A 27383-nucleotide genomic window follows, 5' to 3' on the forward strand; every position below is an offset into this window, starting at 1 on the left:
ACAATGAAGAGATCAATAGTTGCTAGGTGTTAAGGCTGTAGAGAGTGTGATTAGGAAGGAGTAGTACAAGGAAGTTTATTGAAGTCATTGGAACTGATAAACAAAATATAAAAATTTTAAATATATTATATCTAACAAAAAGACATGCTAAATTATAAATACTTCCTTAACACCATAAATATTTTGTGCCTCAAATCAACAAAAAGCATCATGTTTAAAGGTGACATTCTAGAAGAATTCCATTAGAATCAGGAATAAGACAAAGGTGTTCATTATAACTACTGTTTAATTTGGAAGTGCTAGTTAACACAGAAAAGTGAATTTTAAAAGAGGTGTGAAAGTGATAAATAAGGTAAAATATTCTAAATGTGTAGATATGATTGAGTACTTGAAAAACTAAAATGCATCCATAAAAATATTATTCAAAATGGAAAATTATTTAAATAAGGTGGTTTACTAATAGAAAAAAGTGAGAGAGCACATAAATAGACTTATTAAACAAGGAATTCAATTGATCAATAAACATTCAACTTCTATTAAAGAAAAAAACACTTTTTTGAGAATAAAAGTAAAGCTCTTATTTCTCATGTTTGTTGAGGGTATGAGGAATGGGCACTCAAATACTGCTAGAAGAATATTAAATTAAAACATAACTTTTCTGGAAAGCAATACCAATAATAAAAGTAAATTCTAAAATCCTTATATTTTTATTACAACCTTTTCTTTGATCTAGCCATTTCACTTCCAGTAATTTATCCTAAGAAAATTATCATTATTGTATCCAGAAAATTGGCAACAAAGGTGTTCCTCATAGTTGTGTTTATTATATTGAAGCCCTGGCATAAAGCATCAGCATAATAGGGGAGCTGCCATCTTATCCTCCCACCACTTGCCTCTCTGAGTCACTATCCAATCCATGGCTTTGAGTGGTTGCCCATTCTAATATATCCTAGCTACAGGTCTAGCTTTTTGATCCCCACCTTCCATCGTTATCACATCAGAAAAATTTAACTATTGTTGCCTTAATCCAGAATATGAGAATATGATAAAAAGTCCAGCTAGAATCTGAAGTCCCAGTCTTATTTCAGAACTGGCTGGGTTGATTCTGCTACCCTACTCCCATTCTGTCCGAGTAGAGTGAAACTGCGGCATACCATTCATCCATTCCTCTGACTTGGTGCTAAACTCATAGGCTGTCACCCACAGCTGCTCATAAGGCACTTTGTTGGTCATCACAGTTTGCAGAAGAGGGAAGGTACTCTTCTCCTTTTCCAACAGCTCCTCCTCCTTATTGATCAACTGCAGGGCAAAAGGGGATGCTGTTTATTGGGTGGGTGGTTCTTTTGAACCCCAGAAGCCACCATGGCAAATTCCTCAGCGCTTTGAAAACCAAGTTGAGGAAGATGCATGTTCATCTGGAGAGTAAGACCAGAAAATAAGGTATGAATTCAAGCAAGAAGGTCTCTCTGTTACCTCTGAGGGTCATGGCACCTGAGATCAGTGAGTGAAACTTTCCAATAATTGGCCACTTGCTCCATCATCTTTGCTTCCACCGTAACACATATACCCATTTTCACGAATTTTTATATGTACTTTAACTGTTAACACAATGTTACCTTCTTGTGCTCAAAGGTAAGAACTTTAATGATTAAAGAACTTACTACTGTAGACAACTTCAGGGCAAGTTACTTAGCTTCTCCAAGACTTAGTTCTCCCATTTTAAATAGAGATAAATGAATATATAGTACCTACCCCAAAGACTTATTATGGATATTAAGTGACATTTCACATAGGAAGTCCTTTGTACATTATGTACATAATACATGCTTGATACATGTCAGCAATTATTCCATTATATTAATAACTCTTCTTTATGTACTCAGTGACTAACAAAGCTGATATAATGTAGGAGTATGGGGAAAGGTAGTTGATAGTACCAGAGAAAGAACCTGTCAATCAACTAATACTATCCACCTGACAGGTGATGTTAGGAAAACACATAACCAAGGACCAACAGAGCAGTACAGTCATAAGTGCCCATCCCAAGACCCCGAACCTCAAATTCCACCAGTGCTTGATCTAGGTTCTTTGAAAGCTCATTAAGCTTTTCAACATTGTTCTTCATTTCTTCTGTAGTCATTACTTCACGTTTCCTAAAACCTTCTAGTTCCTTGCTGTAGCCCTCAAGTTTCACTTCAAATTCTGAGCACCTGAAAGTAAAGACAATCCAATCATATTTGGATTTTCCATTTATCAGCACTGTTCAGCCATATTCAAGCCTGGGGAGAATATGATCTTCTGATACCATAGATGTAAAACTTACAAATATATGCTATTATACATAATTTGTAATCCTACCTCCCAGAGACAGCTGCTGTGAACCTATCGGTGGTTAAATATTTCCAGATGTTTCTCATACAGGTAAATGTATATAAAATATGTATTATAATATATATGCTATTTAATATATGTTGTTGTTTAGTTGCTAAGTCATATCTGACTCTTTTGTCACCCCAAGGACTGTAGCATGGCAGGCTAGTGTTGTCCATGGGATTTCCCAGGCAAGAATACTGGTGTAGGTTGCCATTTCTTACTCCAGTGGATTGTTCTGATCCAGGGATCGAACCTGTGTCTCTTGCATTGGCAGCTGGATTCTTTACCACTGAGCCACCAGAGAAGCCCTAATAAAATATATACATGTATAAAATTCATGCATATACATATTATTTATTTATTAGATACTTATTATTAAATGTCTAATTCCAAGAACTGCTCTAGGCATCAGGAATATATTTGTGAAGTACACCCTTAAGCTCCCTACCATTATGGAGTTTGTATTTCAGTTTGGGGAAACCCAAACAGTAAACATATATGAATGGATGAATGAATGGATGGATAGATAAAACCATACCTAGATAAATATGAAATAAGATATTTCTGATAGTGATAAATGCTCTGAAGAAAACAGAACAGAGCAGAATGCCTAGTGGACGGAAGTGAGGAGCTACTTTAGTTAGAGTGATCAGGGGAGACTATTCCAGAGATTTATCTACTTTATTCATATTTATCAACAAAGCAGTTCTCAAATGTATTTCTCCCTTTTCCTAAGAGGTAGATTAGCATAGTGTTAGGTGGATAGGTTCTAGAGCTGGACTGACTAGTTCAAGTCCCTACATTGCTACACAGTAGCTATGTGATCTTGTTCAAGTTCTTTAAACTCTTTAGGCCTCAGATAAAACAGGGATGGATAAAGTGCCTGCTCTAGTAAGCTAACATATACAAAATGCTCAAATTGAGCCTGGTACATAATAATCACTATAAAATTGTTCAGTCTCATTCACTAGAATTTAAACTCTACCAATGCAGTTTTAATCTCCTTAATTCCTTATTGAATCTCCAGCACTTAGAAGAAGCATCTGGCATAATACCATCAATATTCATTGAATGAATAAGGGGAATTTGCCATGGAGAACAACTATAGTAACATATATTTGGCTATTATCTTAAAAATACTTTATTTTGTTACACAGTTTTGATGTTCTTTTTTTTTTTCTTAAAAATAATTTAAAAGAGTTAATTTTCAGTGGTTTGATTTGAATTTATTTCTAACTACACTATGTGGTAAGTAGCCTCTGGTAAGGTCCTCAAAGAGCCACACCTCCTGGTATTTATATCCTTGTATAACCGTCCTCTTGAGTTTGGGCTAGAGCTAGCAACTCACTTCTAACAAAGAATATGGCAAAAGTGATGGGATGTTACTCTCTCATTTTATAGGCAAAGGTAGTCTCAAGTTGGAGCCATTGGTTATGCTTGATACCTGCAATAGAATAGGACATCCTTCTATTCTCTCCCTCCCCAGTCTGGCCTTAATGGGCTCCTTCTCATTCTTCAAGTTACATTTACATGAGCCCTTCTTGGATTTGCCCTTTGAATGCAACCACTGCGCTCCATTTTCCCATTCTTTTCCTTCATAGAGCTTCTGTCTTATCCGCCTTATCTTCCACCTCCCATGTCCCTTTTCTTCTCTGTATCCTCAGAGAAGAGAAATGGATACAGGAACCCAAGAGGAAAGCAGGCAAGGTGGCTACTGCCTCTCATGTTTATTTTTCACCAAAGTTTTAAGGATTCAGAAAACATAAGTGCAACGAGACACATAGCATTAAGTTTTTGCTTTTGTTTTGTGATTTTATACTCTGATAGGTATTAATTTCAGAGAATATCCTTATTAGGAAAAAAGTCTCATTCATTCACTCACTCATTCATTCATTCATCAAAAGAGTGAGAACTTGCTATTTGCAAAGCACTATGTTCTCCCTGGACACCCCAGAACACAATCTGGGTACTCTCCCTAAGACACCTTTCTTTCTATTCACAAGATGCACTCTCATGGCAAAGAGCAGCTCACATTCCTGAGATGTTTGTCATGCACATTCCAGGTTACTTTTAGGCCCTTGGAACCTGCCACTGAGTGGAACAAAATGGGAGGAAAGCTGATTCTCCTGTTGTCCACACAATTAGGTGCTGCTGACTGCCTTTTCACATCATTAAAATTCTTTTTAGATGCCAAATACAGACTTACACACAAAGATAAATCCCTGATAAAACCACTTTTGAATTCTTCCCAGAGCGAAGTAGTATACAAACTCAGTGATTATTGGAAAATATTAGTTACCTATCGCTTAAAACTTCTCTTTTACAAATTTTATTGAAGTACAGTTGACTTGCAATATTATATTGGTCTCAGTTGTATAGTACAGTGATTTGATATCTTTATAGATATTAGACATTAGCCAAAGTTATTATAAAATATTGACTATATTCCATATGCTGTGTATTACATCACTGTAAAATATTTTTTATAACAGTTTGTATTGTTTTAAATTTTTTATAATTGCTTAGCACATTACAATTTCTTAAAGTGCTTTCAAATCCATAGTATATACATATATATAAGTATGTCATTAGTAATTAGTAGGCACTCGGGAAATTTGGTTAAGTAAATTGAGTTCTATTCCTAGGATCACCTGAAGTCTGTGGGAGAATACTGCAATAATTTTAAAATGTTATATTGTTAAGAATTCTGGCAAGAAACATAATTTACTCTGATGTTCAAAGAAAGAGACTTCAATGAAGGGACTACTTACAGAGGTGAGATGTGGGTAGGGTTACAGGAACAAAGAGAGGAGAATGAAGCATCCAGAGACTAGTAACCTCAGAGGGAAGTCACTATGATCCCTAGGCCTGAGGGGACAATGAGAACTGGAAACACAGAGGAGAAAGAATTGTTATCCCGGAGGGATGCAGCTACTGGCCAGAACCCCAGGAACAAGTAGGGAGGGAGAGAAGCAGCACAGCAGCCACTCTCCAACCTCGAGAGGGCTTTCCACTGGCCCTGCCTTTCTGGATCCAACAGACACAGGAGCTGAAAGCTAGAGACTGCAGGAATCAGCCAACCATGCATGGAGTGGACAGAGGAAGTTGGATAGAAATTGTGAGAAGGGATGGGGACAACAAATGGAAATTGGCATTGAAGTAAAAAAAATTACTGTGGCCTGGGAAAATAAGGTTAAGTCTCAGAGAGGGAAGGGGACTGTTCTCATAGAAGACGAATGAATAAATGAGTATTTCTAAGCCCTCCTTACAGGTTTTCGCAGGATTTATGCAAAAATGATGGACAGGAAATTTAAGAGTTCACTAAAGAGAGGGCTGAGCCCAGGGTTGCAGGTGTCCATAGAGCTGCTTCTCTGCTGAGCTCTGTGATTGAGAGCTCAGATACCAAGTGATGGGTCAAGCTTGAGCTGCCCCTCTCCAAGAAGTCTGGCACTCTCCTCTCACCATAAATGACACGTGTTCCAATTTCTTCCAGAGCCACCTCTCAGTCCTCTTAACTTCAACAGTTACTGTGAATGGTCATAGAGTAATGTTCTCAAAGTCTGCTTACAGGTAGTGGTTTGAAAGTTAAGAAGCATTTTTCTCCCTAAAGAAGTCATTGCTAATGTGCAAAAGAAGCTAACTGCTCTTGAATGCCTGCCATGTGCTGGATATCACTTAGGCATCACCTCAGACCATCTGATTTCATCCCTTAACACAATGACACCTCTCACAAAATGAGATGAACTGAGACTGATTCTACTATCCCCATTTTCCAGATGAGGACACTTAGGCTCAAAAAAGATGAAGAAATTTGCTCCTGTTCATCTAGCTTTTAAAATGGTTTTGCGTCTTGGTGAGGTATCAAAACTCAGTTCCACTGAGGGGGGAGGCTATGTGTAAGGGGTGAGGGAGTATAGGAGGACCCTATACTTTCTCCTCAATTCTTCTGTGAACCTAAAACTGTTCTAAAAAAGGAAAAAAGATGCTTGCTCCTTGGAAGGAAAGTAATGACAAACCTGCTGCTGCTGTTGCTAAGTCACTTCAGTCGTGTCCGACTCTGTGCGACCCCATAGACGGCAGCCCACCAGGCTCCCCCGTCCCTGGGATTCTCCAGGCAAGAGTACTGGAGTAGGGTGCTATCACCTTCTCCGTGACAAACCTAGGCAGCATATTAAAAAGCAGAGACATCACTTTGCTGACAAAGGTCCGTATAATCAAAGCTATGATTTTTCTAGTAGCCATGTACAGATGTGAGAATTGGACCATAAAGAAGGCTGGGCACTGAAGAACTGATGCTTTCAAATTGTGGTATTGGAGAATACTCTTGAGAGTCCCTTGGACTGATTTCCTTTAGTCAGTCCTAAAGGAAATCAACCCTGGATATTCATTGGAAGGACTGATGCTGAAGCTGAAGCTCCAATACTCTTGCCATCTGCTGTGAAGAACTGCCTCATTGGAAAAGATCCTGATGTTAAGAAAGATCAAGGGCAGGAAGGGAAGGGGACAACAAAGGATGAGTTGGTTGAATAGCATCACAGACTCAGTGGACATGAGTTAGAGCAAACTCTGGGAGATAGTGAAAGACAGGGAAGCCTGGCATGCTGCAATCCATGGGGTTGCAGAGAGACAAAGCTTAGCAACTGAACAACAACAAAAACATTTGTTAAAAGGTATCTATTCATTGGGCTAAATTCTGGGTTCTGGGGACAGCAGCCATTTAGGTAGAGGGAGAAGAAGGCTGTAGATAGAAACAAACATATATATCTCTTTTGTTGTTTTGCTGGGCAAAGGTTGTTGTGAAGCAACAGTCCCAAGCAACTTCCTCTCTTGGTATTATCCTTGAGTGCAATCTCCCATTCTCTTCTTCAGTATGTGATATTTAGTCATTGTATTAAAATCTTTATTTAGCAGTCAAAGACACTTTTGTGTCTAGAATAGAGCACACAGCAGATAGTAAAAAGCCATAATACTCAATGAAAAAATGAGTACAGGCAGATTAGCACTGAATGAGATCAACTGCAAAACTGGCAATTTTTCAGCTACCAACCATGTTTTATTATCCCTGTCTTGATATCTCACAGATCCATGGTCTTAAATGTAAGGCTGACAATTTTGCTATTATTATTGTAAGGCTGCTCTTATATGCTACTATTTTTGTCTTTTTCTCTCTGCGGCACTAAATTTCAATTGTTCAAGGAAGGGAGGGAAGGCATTGGTTGGAGTTACTACAGTGAAGCAGGCTTACAGAGAATATCCCTTAGTGGGAAACAAAAGGAAATTCCTTCTCCACCAATTGTCATGAGCCTTCACCCACGCATTGCTGGATCGAGAGTGGCCCTAGACAGAACCAGGAACATATAGCATATTATAAAGCTGGATATCATTTCTTAAACATCAGACTTTTCCTGTACCTTTTAATGAGATCCATCTCTGCCTGATCCCTCTTGCTAAGCAGAAGGTTCCGGCTGTTTTCAAAGATATCTTCAATCTGGTCTGGCCAGAGGAACAGAGTGCTGTTCAGTTTGATATCCTCTTCTGCAAAACACACACAGTCTGCTCTAGGACACTGCTCAGTTTGCAATGAATTAATTCAGCAGAATAAGAGGTCAACAGAAGTGAGTATAGGGGTGGCAATTAATGAATGGGCCCATTATTGATGAATGTTACCCAACATTTACTGAGCACTTACCAAGGGCCAGGCTAGAAGGTAGATGGTATGATCATCTTTGTTTTTACAGATGGGAAACAAAGTTAAGCCGAGTGGTCAAGGTCACACTGCTAGGAGACAGCAGAGCAGATTTCAAACCCAGAACTAACCAACTCCAAAGCCTGTGTTCTAACCACTATGCACTTCATTATCTTCTTGGGCTAGGTCTGAGTAGAATCCTAGCTAAAGTTTGGTACTATTCTCTAAACTATTTCACCTCATCTGAATTTCAGTCTGGGTTAAAGGTCAATGGTAATATCAATGCCAGATACCCTACCCATTTTATGGCTCTGGTCAGTTAAAATGCCCTGGGTTTCCTATGTACTCTTGGGAATTTAGGGGGTAGAGACCACAATGAGGGACTCCAGTGTGTGTTCACATGGTCAAGAGTACAGCTCACGAATGTGCAGGTGGATGGTTATGGGACCAATTTTTCACTCCCAGTCCCTATTTCTCCCTCCCGTAACAATTCCTCCCTAACCATGGTGAACACCAGATAATTCACAGGTATTTCCAGATGGAAAAATGTTCTGAAATGTGACTTGTAGAGGTGATATTAGCTTTTCCTTCAGAACCTGGTCCTTACAAAGTTAGGTCCTTATTGAGTCCTAACTTGGCTCAATAAGCCATGAAGGGTCCCAACCATTTCTTTCCTCTTAAAATACGCAGGAGCATGAAGGAAAGTGCCCTGGCTTCCTCAAAGGTAGGACTGTATTAAGATATAGATGAATGAAACCTACCCATTTACAAAAGCACTCTGCATTTGAAAGAGACTTTTTTAGGAACACCACACATAAGAGGGAAAGACAGGCATCTAAGAACCAGCCAAGTCCCTAGATATTTCTTTTTGTCTACCAATAAGATTCTCATCATTTGATTCAAATTTCTCTGGATAAGAGTGTGGAATTAGTGTGTCTAATGGGGTCGCTGAGGGTCGGACACGACTGAGCGCCTTCACTTTCACGCATTGGAGAAGGAAATGGCAACCCACTCCAGTGTTCTTGCCTGGAGAATCCCAGGGATGGGGGAGCCTGGTGGGCTGCCGTCTATGGGGTCGCACAGAGTCAGACACGACTGAAGTGACTTAGCAGCAGCAATATAGAGACACACTTAAAAAGCAGCTCTTCTGATACAGATATTTAGTGGGAGGATTGTGAACTCTTCTTTTCCGGCTCCTTATATCTAAACATATAAATATATACATACATTTGCACGTACACACATGACATTGTACTTACGGGGCAAATCTGCATAGTCCATCAAGAACTCCAGCCGTTCAACTGCATCTCTAAGTTGCCTCCTGAGTTTGAACACGGTGACATCACTGGATTTCTTTAAGAATTCAATGAGGAATACTAGCTCCCCAGTGTTGACAGGAATCTCACTGACTTTGTCGGCAATGAGGTTGTACTGATTACAGATGCTACAGGGAAAGTAACAGCCATCATCAACATCTAAAATAACTTTCTTATGAAACCCACTATACTAAGCAGACATGATTACTATTTGGAGATTAGAACAAGGTTTTCCAAATTTTCTCTACCTGTCAATTCTTGATGGATAATATTCACATGCATACCATATTTAGAAATAATAACAGTAGAAATGGTAATAATATATGACATGTACTATGCCCTTTACCACGACCATTCTAATCACTGAATGAGTATTAACTCATTTAATTTTCACAAAATTTTAAAGTTAGGAACTATTAATATTATTAACATTTTATAATGGAAGAAATGAGGCTGAGTAACTTTATCCAAAGCAACATGATGTTTAGGTGTCAGAGCCAGGATCTGAACCTGGTTTAACTGATTCCAAACCTTATACTCTTAACAAGTAAGAGTTAAGTCTTATTTGGTTCAGTCTTGGAAGACTGAACTTTTCTAAGAATCTGTCCATGTCTTCCAGGTTACCCATTTTATTCAACATAGTTTTAGAAGTCCTAGCTACAGCAATCAGAGAAGAAAAAGAAATAAAAGGAATTCAGATTGGAAAAGAAAAAGTAAAGCTCCCACTGTGTGCAGGTGGCATGATACTATACATAGAAAACCCTAAAGATACTACCAGAAAATTACTATTCAGTGAATTTAGCAAAGTCAAAGGATACAAAATCAATACACAGAAATCACTTGCATTCCTATATACTAACAATGAAAAATCAGAAAGAGAAATTAAAGAATCAATCCCATTCACCCTTGCAACAAAAATAAAATATCTAGGAAAAAAACTATCTAAGGAGACAAAATAACTGTATACAGAAAATGATAAGACATTGATGAAAGAAATCAAAGATTACATAAACAGATGGAGAGATATTCCATGCTTCTAGGTAAGAATAATTAATATTGTGAAAATGACTATACTACCAAATGCAATCTACAGATTCAATGTGATCCCTATCAAATTACCGATGTTATTTTTCATGGAACTAGAACAAAAAATTTTCACAATTCATATGGAAACACAAAAGACCCTGAATAACCAAGCAGTCTTGAAAAAGAAAAATGGAGCTGAAGGAATCAACCTTCCTGACTTAAAATTATACTACAAAGCTACAGTCATCAAAATCTATGATCCTGGCACAAAAACAGAAATATAGACCAATGGAACACGACAGAAAACCCAAAAATAAACCCATACACTCATGGGTACCTTATTTTTGACAAAGGAGGCAAAAATATACAACGGGGCAAAGACAGCCTCTTCAGTAAGTAGTGCTGGGAAAAGTGGACAGCTACGTGTAAAAGAATGAAATTACAACACTTTCTAACACCATACACAAAGATAAACTTAAAATGGATGAAAAACCTAAATGTTAGACCAGAAATTATAAAACTCTTAGAGGAAAACATAGGCAGAACACTCGATGACATAAATCAAAGCAAGATCCTCTATAACCCACCTCCTAGAGTAATGGAAATAAAAACAAAAATAAACAAGTGGGATTTGATTAAACTTAAAAGCTTTTGCACAGCAAAGAAAACTATAAGCAAGGTGAAAAGAGAACACTCAGAAAGGGAGAAAATGATAACAAATGAAACAACTGACCAAGGATTAATTTCCAAAATATATAAGCAGCTCATACCAGAAAAACAAACAACCCAATCAAAAAATGGGGAAAAGACCTAAACAGAAATCTCTCTAAAGAAGACATACAAATGGCTAACAAACACATGAAAAGATGCTCAATATAGTTCATTAGCAGAGAAATGCAAATCAAAACTACAATGAGATATCACCTCACACCAGTCAGAATGGCCATCATCAAAAAGTCTACAAACAATAAATGCTTGAGAGGGTGTAGAGAAAAGGGAATGCTCTTGCACTGTTCGTGGGAATGTGAATTGATACAGCCTCTATGGAAGATGGTATGGAAATTCCTTAAAAAACTAGGAATAAAACCACCGTATGACCCAGCAGTCCCACTCCTAGCCATATACTCTAAGGAAAGCAAAATTGAAAAAGACACATGTACCCCAATGTTCACTGCAGCACTACTTACAATAGCTAGAACATGGAAGCAACCTAGACGTCCATCAACAAATAAATGGATAAAGAAGCAGTGGTACATATATATAATAGAATATCACACAGCCCTAAAAAGGAATGCATCTGAGTCAGTTCTGATGAGGTGGATGAACCTAGAGCCAATTATACAGAGTGAAGTAAGTCAGAAAGAGAAAAACAATTATCATATAAGGGCTTCCCTTGGGGCTCAGCTGGTAAAGAATCTGCCTGCAATGTGGGAGACCTGGGTTCGATCCCTGGGTTGGGAAGATCCCCTGGAGAAGGGAAAGGCTACCTACTCCAGTATTCTGGCCCGGAGAATTCCATGGACTATACAGTCCTTGGGGTCACAAAGAGTCAGACATGACTGAGCAACTTTCACTTTCAAGGCATATATACAGAATCTAGAAAGATGGTACTGAAGAATTTATTTGCAGGGCAGCAATGAAGAAACAGACATAGAGAACAGACTTATGGACACGGGGAGAGAGGAGGAGAGGGTGCAATGCATGGAGAGAGTAACATGGAAACTTAATTACCGTATGGGAAATAGACAATGGGAATTTGCTGTTTGCCTCAGGGAACTCAAACAGGGGCTCTGTATCAACCTAGAGGGGTGGGAAGGAAAGGGAGACGGGAGGGAGGGGCTGATTCATGTTGAGGTTTGACAGAAAACAAAATTCTGCCAAGCAATGATCCTTCAATTAAAAAATAAATAAAAATTTAAAAACACAATAGCTATCATAGTTTTGCCCTCGCCGTGATGAGGAGGTGGAGGAGGAGTCGGCTTGGGGAGATGGAACATCAAGCTGGAGCGCGGAGCCTGAGTTGAGGGAGCCTAGCCGCCTGTCCTCCCAACGCCGCCACCCGCTCCCCCAGCGCTCCAGAGCCAGGGACAGGGACAGAGTGAGCGAAAGTGCGCCGGAAGGCGGCGCCCGCGAGCGCCCGCGCGTGTGCCGTGAAAGGAAGTCTCTGCCCGTCGCCTTCCCTTCTCTCGCCCTCCCCGCTGCCCGCCCCCGTCCCACCCCGAAAGCGGCACCATGTTGGTGCCCGCGGCCACTGTCAGTCAAAAGCAGCTCAACTCCAACCTCGACGCGGCGGACGAAACCTCAGAAAAAGAACAGCAAGAAGCAATTGAACATGTTGATGAAGTACAAAATGGAATAGACAGACTTAATGAACAAGCCAGTGAGGAGATTTTTAAAAATAGAACAGAAATATAACAAATTCCGCCAACCATTTTTTCAAAAGAGGTCCGAATTAATCGCCAAAATCCCAAATTTTGGAGTAACAACATTGGGGAGGAGGATGAAGAGGCGCTGCATTATTTGACAAGAGTTGAAGTGACAGAATTTGAAGACATTAAATCAGGTTACAAAATAGATTTTTATTTTTGATGAAAACCCTTACTTCGAAAATAAAATTCTCTCCAAAGAATTTCATCTGAATGAGAGTGGTGATCCATCTTCAAAGTCCACTGAAATCAAATGGAAATCTGGAAAGGATCTGATGAAACAATCAATGCAAACATGGAATAAAGCCAGTAGGAAGAGACAGCAGGAGAAACCAGAAAGCTTCTTCACCTGGTTTACTGATCATTCTGAAGCAGGTGCAGATGAGTTCAGTTCAGTTCAGCCCATCAGTTGTGTCCAATTCTTTGCGACCTCATGGACTGCAGCAGGCCAGGCCTCCCTGTCCATCACCAACTCCTGGAGTTTACTCAAACTCATGTCCATTCAGTCAGTGATGCCATCCAACCATCTCATCCTCTGTTGTCCCCTTCTCCTCCTGCTTTTAATCTTTCCCTGCATCAGGGTCTTTTCAAACGAGTCAGCTCTTCACATCAGGTGGCCAAAATATTGGAGTTTCAGCTTCAACATCAGTCCTTCCAATGAACATTCAGGATTGATTTTCTTTAGGATGGACTGATTGGATCTCCTTGAAGTCCAAGGGACTCAGATGAGTTAGGAGAGGTCATCAAAGATGATATTTAGCCAAATGCATTACAGTACTACTTGGCTCCTGACATGGATGATGAGGAAGGGAAAGGAGAAGAGGAAGACGATGATGATGAAGAGGAAGAAGGATTGGAAGATATTGATGAAGAAGGGGATGAGGATGAAGGTGAAGAAGATGAAGATGATGATGAGGGAGAGGAAGGAGAGAAAGATGAAGGAAAAGATTACTAATGGAACACTGATGGATTCCAACCTTTTAAAATTTTCTCCAGTCCCTGGGAGCAACTTGCAGTCTTTTTATTTTTCCTCCTCTTGTGCTCTGTCGCCCTGTTTTTGAGGTCTCTTTTCTCCTTTATACCATGGTTCACAACTTATTTGGGGGGGGGGCGTGGATACCTTGAGCAGAATTCAGTAGGAAAATAATCTCTACCCCTTTCTGTTCCCAAATTCATTTCTCTCCCTTCCCGTCTCAACAAAAATTATATATTGGCCTCTGGCCCCAGTTCCTAGCACTAAGCCCATGAAATCCATGTAACTTTATGGGTGATAGGAGTAGCCTTCATTCTAGTGAGGTGACTCAGGGTGACTCCTGGATGAGCTGGCCACTGGAAAGACTGAGCCATGATTAGAGGCCTGGAACAAATTAATTAAACTCAAGGACAGGGTCACTAGAACTTTCAATTTACAGCTGGTTGGTCAAAAGCACAGAAGCACAACTTGAACTTGTGACTGGTGTCTGAAATTATGAGAGACAGTCTTATAGGACTGAGCCCTTAACCTGTGGAAGCTGATGCTACCTCTGGGAAGACAGTGTCAGAATTAAGTTGAATTGCAGGGCACCCAGCTGAACTGATTTGTGTGGGGAAAGTCCTCTATACATTTGGTGACCGGCAGTGACCAGAACGAAGAGTTCTATATAAAAGTAAAGGAGACACACAGAAAACACACAGTAGGGAAGATGTAGATTTTGCTGCTCACAAGTTAGACTGAGTTGAGTCTTTCTTTTATACCCATTAACTACTAGATCCTCTAAAAGTCCTGAATATGGGTTGATGATATCAGAAATCTGACCAAAAAAACACCTTAGCAATATCCAGGGATAATTTAAGCACAACAAACACTGTTTTCTACATGCACTGACAGTATCATTTAAAATAAAGATCCAGGGGTCCTGTAAGCACAGGGCTATTCTCTGTATGGTGTAGTGATGGCATAAGGGAAACCAGTATATTTTGCATCAATCTATGGTCTCTCTGCCCCCAATCCCTCCCAGCATCAGAGTCTTTTCCAATGAGTCAACTCTTCGCATGAGGTGGCCAAAGTACTGGAGTTTCAGCTTTAGCATCATTCCTTCCAAAGAACACCCAGGACTGATCTCCTTTAGAATGGACTGGTTGGATCTCCTTGCAGTCTAAGGGACTCTCAAGAGTCTTCTCCAACACCACAGTTCAAAAGCATCGATTCTTCTGCACTCAGCTTTCTTCACAGTCCAACTCTCACATTCATACATGACTACTGGAAAAACCATAGCCTTGACTCATGCGAAGAGTTGACTCATTGGAAAAGACTCTGATGCTGGGAGGGATTGGGGGCAGAAGGAAAAGGGGATGACAGAGGATGAGACGGCTGGATGGCATCACTGACTCGATGGACGTGAGTTTGAGTGAATTCCGGGAGTTGGTGATGGACAGGGAGGCCTGGCGTGCTGCAATTCATGGGGTTGCAAAAAGAGTCGGATATAACTGAGTGACTGAACTGAACTGAACTGATGGCCTCTCTACTTTATTGTCACTTTTTGGACAAGATTTTCCACCCCGAGGGAAACATACATTCAGACCTGAGGGATAACTTCTTATATCTCTGCTCAGGGCCATGGAATTTCTGATCAATATTTCAAGTCATTGTTTTAGCAACTTTAGACCAATGCACCTATAGTGGAAATAGATGGCATGCCCATTTTATTACCGATGCACTTAAGGTGCCTCTTGCCTTTATGGCCAGAGCATCCCTTTCTAGGGCACACCTGTCACTGGAAACAAGAAGTTACTTCACTCAGCAATCACAGGACAAAAAAGTAGTGAGGGTGGGATGTTGGTTCAGAAGATTCAAACCCACCTAATTGGGCAAGTGAGTTTTTTCTCCCCCACCACCCAGGCCTCTTCTCCATTCAGTAGTTTTATATCTGTTTTACCTACCTCATTGGATGGCTGAGAAGAACAAATGAGTCAGAGCCACTATTTTCAAGGTAGAACGAAACTTCAGAACTCAATCACTGACCAGGAGTTTCTGTTTCTGGGCTCTTAGAAATCCCCAGGTTTGTAAGGGGACACATTTACTTTCATTTATATTAAAAAGACCAAAGGAAATTATACATTTATTTTGATGGGGAAGAAAGCATGGACCAACCAAGGCACCATGTTACTTGATATGACAGGATGTGAAAGTGAAAGTCAATCAGTTACGTCCAGCTCTTTGCAACTCTATGGACTATATAGTCTAAGGAATTCTCCAGGCCAGAATACTGGAGTGGTTAGCCTTTCCCTCCTCCAGGGGATCTTCCCAACCCAGGGATCAAAACCAGGTCTTCTGCATTGCAGGCAGAATTCTTTACCAGTTGAGCCACTGGGGAAGCCCTGATTTGACAGGAACAAATACTTAAGGGAAAAAAAACCCAACTACCTGATGCTCAAACTTTCCAAAAGGAAGTGTCCTAGTAGTTCGAAGGCTGAAAATGTTTTACTATCCTAGTCCCAAATATTTATTCTATAGGCAAAGGAATTGAAGATCCAAGAGGTAAAGCCAGAGAACACAAACAAGTAAATGGAAGGCCTTGGATTCAAAATCAAGACTTCTGGCTCCCAAAACAGAAATCCCACAATTTCATTACTCAGTCAGAAAGTTGAATGCAGTGGTGGAAGAGTATGGCTCTGGAGTCAAAATGAACTAGGTTAACCCTGCATGTGCCACTTAAGGATCTCCTGGAGGCTCAGTTTCTTTATCAACATAAAGGAGAGAATAATGAACAACTTCTTAGGGTTGGTGTAAAGACTGATTAGATATTGAATGTTCAGCACTTACACAGTGCCTGGACTACAATGTGTACTGGAAAAATGGTAACTATTATCATCATTAATTTACTGATGAGTTTCTGATATGTAGTTTATAAATCTTAAAAGTGCCACAAAATGCTAAATTTATACTTATCTACAAATAAATGAATGATATATAAAATAACATTAATAATGATTATTAGTGTTAAATCATTTTAGTCTATCATTTAAAGCTGTCTGAGAAAGAGAGCTAAAAATAAGACACATTTTGTAACATTCAAATAGAAGCTGCTGCTGCTAAGTCACTTCAGTTGTGTACGACTCTGTGCAACCCCATAGAACAGCAGCCCACCAGGCTCCCCGGTCCCTGGGATTCTCCAGGCAAGAACACTGGAGTGGGCTGCCATTTCCTTCTCCAATACATGAAAGTGAAAAGTGAAAGTGAAGTCGCTCAGTTGTGTCCCACTCTTCACGACCCCATGGACTGCAACCTACCAGGCTCCTCCGTCCATGGGATTTTCCAGGCAAGAGTACTGAAGTGGGAAGCAGAGTAGCAGAAATTTACTGTCCCAGTATCTTAGCATCATTTCTTTTTCTAGTAACCACAGCCTACTTCTTCTCGGGGTACCCTCTCTTTCCTTTTCTTGATTCTCATGGTTTAGGTAAGGCTGACATTCACTCTAGAGATGAGAATAGTACCCAGATCTAAACCATCCTCTTGACAATGGTGTTTGCCTTGGTGTTATCCAAACAATCCAAGTCAGCCTAGTGCCTCACTTGCCCAGTGGCACAGCATTGGAAAAAAGGTAAATCTTTTTTCCCCTGTGAATGAGAACCTGGGAGGATTAAGTCTGGAGCTGCTGGTGCCCACAAACTGGAGAGAACCTGTCCGAGAATGAAGCTGACACAGCAGACAGCAAGCAGAGGGAGGGAGACTACATCCTAATTTGTAGTATTGAGGGCCTGAGGCTAGCAACTCCTAAACTTTTCAACATGCAGATTCCAAATTTCTTTTTTACCTTAGCCAGTCACACCTCCTACCCCTTACAACAAAAAACGTATTGACTAACATATGGTCATCAGTAAAATGAAGGCATGATATAGAGTTTAAGATTGAAGAATGAAGGGATGAAGCCAAAGCAAAAACAATACCCAGTTGTGGATGTGACTGGTGATAGAAGCAAGATCCAATGCTGTAAAGAGCAATATTGCATAGGAACCTGGAATGTCAGGTCCATGAATCAAGGCAATTTGGAAGTGGTCAAACAAGAGATGGCAAAGGTGAACATTGACATTCTAGGAATCAGCTAACTAAAATGGACTGGAATGGGTGAATTTAACTCAGATGACCATTGTATCTACTACTGTGGGCAGGAATCCCTCAGAAGAAATGGAGTAGCCATCATGGTCAATAAAAGAGTCCAAAATGCAGTACTTGGATGCAATCTCAAAAACGACAGAATGATCTCTGTTTGTCTCCAAGGCAAACCATTCAATATCACAGTTATCCAAATCTATGCCCCAACTAGTAACACTGAAGAAGCTGAACTTGAATGGTTTTATGAAGACCTACAAGACCTTTTAGAGCTAACACCCAAAAAAGATATCCTTTTCATTATAGGGGACTGGAATGCAAAAGTAGGAAGTCAAGAAACACCTGGAGTAACAGGCAAATTTGGCCTTGGAATGCGGAATGAAGCAGGGCAAAACATAGAGTTTTGCCAAGAAAATGCACTGGTCATAGCAAACACCCTCTTCCAAAAACACAAGAGAAGACTCTACACATGGACATCACCAGATGGTCAACACCGAAATCAGACTGATTATATTCTTTGCAGCCAAAAATGGAGAAGCTCTATACAGTCAACAAAAACAAGACCAGGAGCTGACTGTGGCTCAGATCATGAACTCCTTATTATCAAATTCAGACTCAAATTGAAGAAAGTAGGGAAAACCTCTAGACCATTTAGGTATGACCTAAATCAAATCCCTTATGATTATACAGTGGAAGTGAGAAATAGATTTAAGGGCCTATATCTGATAGAGTACCTGATGAACTATGGAATGAAGTTCATGACATTGTACAGGAGACAGGCATCAAAAGAAATGCAAAAAAGCAAAATGGCTGTCTGGGGAGGCCTTACAAATAGCTATGAAAAGAAGAGAGGTGAAAAGCAAAGGAGAAAAGAAAAGATATAAGTATCTGAATGCAGAGTTCCACAGGATAGCAAGAAGAGATAAGAAAGCCTTCTTCAGCGATCAATGCAAAGACACAGAGGAAAACAACAGAATGGGAAAGACTAGAGATCTCTTCAAGAAAATTAGAGATACCAAGGGAACATGTCATGCAAAGATGGGCGCTTGATAAAGGACAGAAATGGTATGGACCTAACAGAAGCAGAAGATATTAAGACGAGGTGGCAATAATACATGGAAGAAAAGTACAAAAAAGATCTTCATGACCCAGATAATCATGATGATGTGATCACTAATCTAGAGCCAGATATCTTGGAATGTGAAGTCAAGTGGGCCTTAGAAAGCATCACTACAAACAAAGCTAGTGGAGGTGATTGAATTCCAGTTGAGCTATTTCAAATCCTGAAAGATGATGCTGTGACAGTGCTGCGCTCAATATGCCAGCACATTTGGAAAACTCAGCAGTGGCCACAGGACTGGAAAAGGTCAGTTTTCATTCCAATTCCAAAGAAAGTCAATGCCAAAGAATGCTCAAACTACCGCACAATTGCACTTATCTCTCATGCTAGTAAAGTAATGCTCAAAATTCTCCAAGCCAGGCTTCAGCAATAAGTGAACTGTGAACTCCCTGATGTTCAAGCTGGTTTTAGAAAAGGCAGAGGAACCAGAGATCAAATTGCCAACATCCGCTGGATCATGGAAAAAGCAAGAGAGTTCCAGAAAAACATCTATTTCTGCTTTATTGACTATGCCAAAGCCTTTGACTGTGTGGATCACAATAAACTGTGGAAAATTCTGAAAGAGATGGGAATACCAGACCACCTGACCTGCCTCTTGAGAAATCTGTATACAGGTCAGGAAGCAACAGTTAGGACTGGACATAGAACAACAGACTGGTTCCAAATAGGGAAAGGGGTACGTCAAGGCTGTATATTGTCACCCTGCTTATTTAACTTCTATGCAGAGTACATCATGAGAAACGCTGGACTGGAAGAACACAAGCTGGAATCAAGATTGCCAGGAGAAATATCAATAACCTCAGATATGCAGATGACACCACCCTTATGGCAGAAAGTGAAGAGGAGCTAAAAAGCCTCTTGATGAAAGTGAAAGAGGAGAGCGAAAAAGTTGGCTTAAAGCTCAACTTTCAGAAAACGAAGATCATGGCATCCGGTCCTATCACTTCATGGGAAATAGATGGGGAAACAGTGGAAAGAGTGTCAGACTTTATTTTTTTGGGCTCCCAAATCCCTGCAGATGGTGACTGCAGCCATGAAATTAAAAGACGCTTACTCCTTGGAAGAAAAGTTATGACCAACCTAGATAGTATATGCAAAAGCAGAGACATTACTTTGCCAACTAAGGTCCGTCTAGTCAAGGCTATGGTTTTTCCTGTGGTCATGTATGGATGTGAGAGTTGGACTGTGAAGAAGGCTGAGCATCGAAGAATTGATACTTTTGAACTGTGTTGCTGGAGAAGACTCTTGAGAGTCCCTTAGACTGCAAGGAGATCCAACCAGTCCATTCTGAAGGAGATCAGCCCTGGGATTTTTTTGGAAGGAGTGATGCTAAAGCTGAAGCTCCAGTACTTTGGACACCTCATGCGAAGAGTTGACTCATTGGAAAAGACTCTCATGCTGGGATGGATAGGGGGCAGGCGGAGAAGGGGACGACCCAGGATGAGATGGCTGGATGGCATCAGTGATTCGATGGACGTGAGTCTGAGTGAACTCTGGGAGATGGTAATGGACAGGGAGGCCTGGCGTGCTGCGATTCATAGGGTCGCAAAGAGTCAGACACGACTGAGCAACTGAACTGAACTGAATTGAACAGAATCCCCACATCCAGACAGTAGAAATCTGCATAGAAGAGATTCAAGGGCTGATTGTAAGCACCCTGTGTCTTCGAGTGTGACAGGTAGCCAATGAGAGGGCCTGTGAGCTCAGATTGCCAGGTAATATCTCTCTGAAGTTGTCTGCAAGAAAGCAAAGGCTGAAGCATCAGAGACTAACTGCCTCAGGATTCTTTCCATCTTCATACTCTAAGTCCCTGGCACGTGGCAATCCATGGGATCACAAAGAGCCAGACACAACTGAGCGACTGAACAACTACTCTAAGTCCCAGATAGTTTTCTCCTTATTGTTTATCATCTTGTCTGAACCTAGAGTCCCTGAAACCCTCACTTTTGGGCAGAAACAAGTTGAATTGGAAGTTACAAGTTCGATCCACTTTTTCATTCTCCCGTTGTGCCTATTATCATTGCTATTTCCCTGCATGCAACAATAATACCTGGTATTGGTGTCCCGGTTTACATCCACTTGGAATTGAATCAGACGGTCTTTAAGATTTTGGGCTCGCTCACAGAGATCATAATTTAGGGTCATGGTGTCTAGGCAGAACATGGCCAAGGGCACAGTTATGTGCATGGATGCAATTTCATTTCTCCGCTTTTTAATGCTATTGATCCTCTGTAGAAAAGAGTAGATTCAGTAGTTTAATTTGTCTTTAGCCTCTATGCATTTGCCCCTAGCCTCATCCCCAGCCAATACAGTGTTTTTGGACTGTACCACATGTAACCAAGATACAAAAAAAAAAAAAAAAAGTCAAGTGGCATCTCCTACCGTTACAAAATCCTCAATTTCATGATTTTCTTTCAGGAATGCAGTGATGTTTTGTTCTGCTGTGTTATCCAATAAGTCATCATACTTTTTGTATACATTTAAGTATCTTCCATATTGAAGAGCAGAAAATCAAACATACAAATACAGGTCACCAAATCAGATTAGTCAGAGTGGCAAACAAAGAGATAATATAAAAACTAGGTCAAACTATGAAAGAAACACATGGCAAAAGGTACAGTGAACTGGGAATCCAGAACTTTACCTTCACATTCCAATTTTGCCACTTCTGAGCTACATGAACTTAGACAAAATATTTCTAGTTTTCAAAGGTCAGTGTCCTTAATTTTTAGTGGAAACAACACTTCATTGGATTGTTGTAAAGCTATAATATAAAGTAATTAATACTATGCCTAACATACAGTAAATGTGCAATAAACAATACTTCCTATTCCTCCTTCTAGTTCTAAAATTCTATGTCTAAATTTTAAGACAAATATTCGGGAACTAATGAACCTAAAGTCTACTGAACAGAATTCAGTTTCTCTCTGTCTGTTGTCAGATGATGTAAAAATGGCTAGACAGATTTTCTCAAAATTGGAGGACGTTTTGGGATGCTCTGACTTAAAATATGTTTGAAATAAAATAAAGATGACACAGAGTAGGCAGAATTAACTTTGCAGAGCCCAGCGGTATACTTCCAAGAGTTGGTCAACACTTCAGAGACTGAAACTAAGATACTGAGAAGCTTCTGGAACTGTCAGTCCAGAAAAACAAACTATATGTATAAGAATAAACAGGGAAAACAGAGGTTTCTAACAGAAGACCCTAGGTTGAATTCATGAGGGCAGAGCTTCCAAATCTGAGGCCATGATTTTCAGAATAGACAAAGCAGCTGTTCTCAACTGGAGGTGACTTTGTCCCCAGGGGACATTTGGCCATGTCTGAATACATTTTTGGTTGTCAAAAGTAGGGAGGGTCTTACTAACAGGAAGAAGCCAGGGATGTTGCTAAACACCCTATCATATAAAGGACAGCCTCTCATAATACAGAATTTTTTGGTCTAGTCTTTTTTGCTTCCCTTCCTTTTGTTCTCTTCTCTTGTGATTTGATGACTATCTTTAGGGTTGTGTTTGGATTGCATTTTCTTTTCTGTGTGCCTATCTATTGTAGATTTTTGATTTACAGTTTCCATGAGGTTTTGACATAGCAGCCTACACATATACACACACACACACACACACAAACTCACACAAGCCTGTTTTAAGTTGCTGGTATCTTAATTTCAAATGCATTTCCAATATCTTGCAGTTGAACTCTCTTCCTTTCATGATCGCTGATTTTGATATATTTGTGTGTGGATGATTTTCTTTCTTTACTGTATGTTTGCCTTTACTGGTGAGATTTCCCTTTCATAATTTTCTTTTTTCTGTTTGTGGGCTTTTTGTTTTTGCCTAGAGAAGTTCCTTTAGTATTTGTTGTAAAGCTGATTTGGTGGTGCTGAATTCTCTTAGCTTTTAATTGTCTATAAAGCTTTTTGAGAGATTGGGGGCAGGAGGAGAAGGGGATGACAGAGGATGAGATGGCTGGATAGCATCACCGACTCAATGGACATGAGTTTGAGTAAACTCCTGGGGTTGGTGATGGACAGGGAGGCCTGGCATGCTGTCATTCATGGGGTTGCAAAGAGTCGGACACGACTGAGTGACTGAACTGAACTGAAAGCTTTTGATGTCTCTGTCAAGTCTGAATGAGAGCCTTGCTGCATAGAGTATTCTTGGTTGTAGGTTTTTCCTTTTTATCACTTAAATATACTGTGTCACTCCTTTCTGGTCTGCAGAGTTTCTGCTGAAAAATCAGCTGATAACCATATGGGGTTCCCTCGTATATTATTTGTTGCTTTTCCCTTGCTGCTTTTAATATGTTCTATGTCCTTAATTTTTGTCAGTTTGATTAATATGTGTCTCAGCATGTTCCTTCTCGGGTTTATCCTGTATGGGACTCTCTGCACTTCCTGGACTTGAGTGTTTGCTTTTCATGTTAGGGAAGTTACTGGCTATTATCTCTTCAAATATCTTCCCATGTCCATTTTTCTCTCTCTTCTCCTTCCTGGACCACTATAATGTGAATGCTGGTGTGTTTAATGTTATGCCAGAAGTCTTTGAGGCAGTCCTTACTTCTTTTCATTCTTTTTCCTTTATTCTGTTCTGTGGCAGTGATTTCTACCAATCAATCTATTTTCCAGCTCACTTACTCATTCTTCTGCCTCATTTACTCTGCTATTGATTCCTTCTAGAGATTTTTCATTTAAGTTACTATATTTTTGATCTCTGTTTATTTGTTCTTTAAATCTTCTAGCTCTTTGCTAAACATTTCTTTTATCTTAGTCTGTATATCCATTCTGTTTCTGAGATCTTGGATCATCTTCACTATCATTATTCTGAATTCTTTTTCTGGAAGATTGTCTATCTCTACTTCACTGAGTTATTCTTCTGGGGTTTTACCTTCTTTCTTTGTCTAGAACATATGCCATCTCATTTTGTCAGACTTTCTGTGTTTGTGGTCTCTGTTCTGTAGGCTGTAGGACTATAGTTCTTCTTGCTTCTGGTGTCTGTCACCTGGTGAGTGAGGTTGGTCCAGGGGTTTTTCAAGGCTTCCTGGTAGGACTGGTGACCACTGGTTAAAATTCAGGAATTTCTAAATTCCAGAATCTATCTGGTGCCAAGGCTTTCAGATAATAGGGGTAAACCTCTAATTTGAATTCTGGCTCTCCTATCTATTTGCTGTATAACATTGGGAAAGTTATGGTTTCTTCATCTGCAAATGGGGATAAATAATAATCCCTATGTAAGTAAGTACTGGCTACTTATTACGTATTATTTCAGTTCTGTGGGAATAGGGATTATTTATTTGATGATAGGTAGGAACTCTATCTAAATCAATGCCAAAATGGCTAAGTTACAACTAAACCAACTTACTTGCAGGGACCAACTTGATTTTTCTGAAATACCTCGAAAGTTTGATCCACAAAGTCAGAAACCAGTTTTTCATCAGCATTAACAGTTCCAAGTATCAGATTATATCCTTTCAACTCTGGGAACAGGATAGATTCCACCTAAAGAGTAGAAACCACTTTTAAATGTCATAAGACATCCACAAGACACAAGGAGGAAGATGGCATCAAACTAAAATCTCTAGCAATGTACTCATTTCCAGGGACATCAGCTGCATTTCAACTCCATTTTCCCTTAGATGGTGCCGGAATCACTCCACTATTCCCTTTAATTTTATTCTCCCTCTTCTTCCTCTTACTGGATTACTCGTTTCAAATCCCTACTTTTTAAACTTTCATTTCCTTAAAGTGTCCCCCTGGGCCCCCAGTGGATGTTAGGTTTCCCTGCTAAAGCTCACACTCTAAATTTATCCCTCTTGACACTCATCATAACTGTAATTGCATGAATGTGTAATGAGCTGTTCTAGATTTGTTCTGGGATATCAATGCCATAAAGGCCTGGATCGTATCTGACTTCTTCACTATGGTGAGAGGCCTAATGAGTGTGGCACATAGTAAGTGCTCAATAATCATTGTGTGACTGAATAAATATTACAGTGGTACTCCTTCCCCCTACCAAATACTTTTCCTCTCTAATGATAAGCTACTAGAAGCATCCTTTCCAATTCAAACTCTTCCACTACCTGACTATGTGACCTTAGGTAAGCTACTTTCTCTGGACTTTCATTTTCTCACCTGAAGAAAGGGAGAGAGATACTAGAGTCTTCTTTCAGTTCAGGGGGAAAAGCTATGTCTCTGTGATCTGAGGCACAAAATAAATTTTTTCCTGAGAATTCAACTTTCTAACTTCTTAATGGCACATGTGTACTTCTAAGAATGTTCTCAGTTGCATGGCTCATGCAGGCTGCAAGTCCTTGTTGGGGGTCCATTGCTTTCCACTGCCCTCTCTGCTAAGAAGGCTTTTAGTGATCTGTCTCAGAAAAGATTCTTCTGAATGCTTTACTGAGTTATATGGGTTATGTGCAGTTGTTGAGAATGCATCAATTTAGAAAGTGGCAAAAGCAAGTGCAACTGAACTTTCTCTTCCCTCTTTGGACAACCCAAAGGTTTTAAAACCAGTGAAGGAGCAACTTCTTTGCTATAGGCATACTATAGACAGTGTTTGAAAGCAAGGATATGAATGAAATGGTTTAGGGCAGCATGACTGGAGTATTCAGGTAATGCAATAGATCACAGGTGAGCAGGATAAAAAGACTGCCTCTTGGGGGAAGTCTTCAATTGAAAAATGACTTTAAATGTGGCTGATTTTCACTAGGGAGAACAATATGGAGGTTCCTTAAACACTAAAAATTGAGTTACCTTATGATCTAGAAATCTCACTCATAAGAGATATAGCCAGGGAAAAGTCTAATTCGAAAGGATCCATGCGCTGTGATGACCACAGCAACACTACTTACAATAGCCAAGACATGGGAGCAACCTAAATGTCCACTGACAGAAGAAGGGCTAAAGAAAATGTGGCATATATATATATATATATATATATAAACACACACATGGCATATACACATATATGGCATACATACATATATATACACACACAGTGGACTATTACTCAGTCACAGTAAAGAATGAAATAATGCCATTTGCAGCAACATGGATGGATCTAGACATTATCACACTAAGTAAAGTATTAAAAAGTCAGAAGAGACAGACAAATGCCATATGATATCACTTTTATGTAGAATCTGAAATATGACATAAATGAACTTATTTACAAAACAGAGACAGACTCACAGACATAGAAAACAAACCTATGGTTACCAAAGGGGAAAGGAGATGGAGGGATAAATTTGAAATTTGGAATTAACAGATATACACTCAGTTCAGTTCAGTCACTCAGTCGTGTCCAACTCTTTGTGACCCCATGAATCACAGCATGCCAGGCCTCCCTGTCCATCACCAACTCCTGGAGTTCACCCAAACCCATGTGCATCAAGTTGGTGATGCCATCCAGCCATCTCATCCTCTGTCATTCCCTTCTCCTCCTGCCCCCAATCCCTCTCAGCATCAGGGTCTTTCCCAATGATATACACTACTGTATATAAAATAGATAAACAACAAAGAGCCACAGTTTAGCACAGGAAACTATATTCAGTATCTTGTAATATCCTATAATAAAAAAGAATCTGAAAAAGCATATGTATATAAGTTGGACACAACTTAGCAACTGAACAACAATAATATATATACATGTATATGTATGCTGCTGCTGCTGCTAAGTCACTTCAGTTGTGTCCGACTGTGCGACCCCATAGACGGCAGCCCACCAGGCTCCCTGGTCCCTGGGATTCTCCAGGTAAGAACACTGGAGTGGGCTGCCATTTCCTTCTCCAATGCATGAAAGTGAAAAGTGAAAGTGAAGTCGCTCAGTCGTGTCCAACTCTCAGCGACCCCATGGACTGTAGCCTACCAGGCTCCTCTGTCCATGGGATTTTCCAGGCAAGAGTACTTGAGTGGGGTGCCATTATATGTATAACTGAATCATTTTACTGTAAATGTGAAACATTGTAAATCAACTATACTTTGATTAAAAAAACACACCTTTAAAACAGTGGCTGGCTCTCTTATACCCTGCAGAGCTGTCTGTAAAACTGAGCCAAGAACAACAGTGCTCTTTCCAGGTAATCATTGTTCAGTTCAGTTCAGTCGCTCAGTCGTGTCCGACTCTTTGCGACCCCATGAATAGCAGCATGCCAGGCCTCCCTGTCCATCACCAACTCCTGGAGTTCACTCAGACTCACGTCCATCGAGTCCGTGATGCCATCCAGCCATCTCATCCTCTGTCGTCCCCTTCTCCTACTCCCAACCCCTCCCAGCATCAGAGTCTTTTCCAATGAGTCAACTCTTCGCATGAGGTGGCCAAAGTACTGGAGCTTCAGCTTTAGCATCATT

General features: G+C 40.1%; 1 protein-coding gene and 1 pseudogene across 1 annotated transcript in view; one reads left to right on the forward strand and one right to left on the reverse strand.

Moving 5' to 3' along the window:
• The window catches only part of DNAH3 (dynein axonemal heavy chain 3), a 234734-nt gene that overhangs the window by 175395 nt on the left and 31956 nt on the right, over window positions 1–27383 (reverse strand). The window contains 7 exon segments of the mRNA XM_069570315.1: window positions 1155–1299; window positions 2057–2210; window positions 7785–7908; window positions 9319–9503; window positions 21087–21265; window positions 21419–21524; window positions 24394–24530. Coding sequence (XP_069426416.1) covers window positions 1155–1299; window positions 2057–2210; window positions 7785–7908; window positions 9319–9503; window positions 21087–21265; window positions 21419–21524; window positions 24394–24530 — 1030 coding nt within the window.
• Window positions 12634–13799, forward strand: LOC138429124 (protein SET-like; annotated as a pseudogene).

This window comes from Ovis canadensis, chromosome 24 (genome assembly GCF_042477335.2).
Source record: "Ovis canadensis isolate MfBH-ARS-UI-01 breed Bighorn chromosome 24, ARS-UI_OviCan_v2, whole genome shotgun sequence".
Classification (NCBI taxonomy): domain Eukaryota; kingdom Metazoa; phylum Chordata; class Mammalia; order Artiodactyla; family Bovidae; genus Ovis; species Ovis canadensis.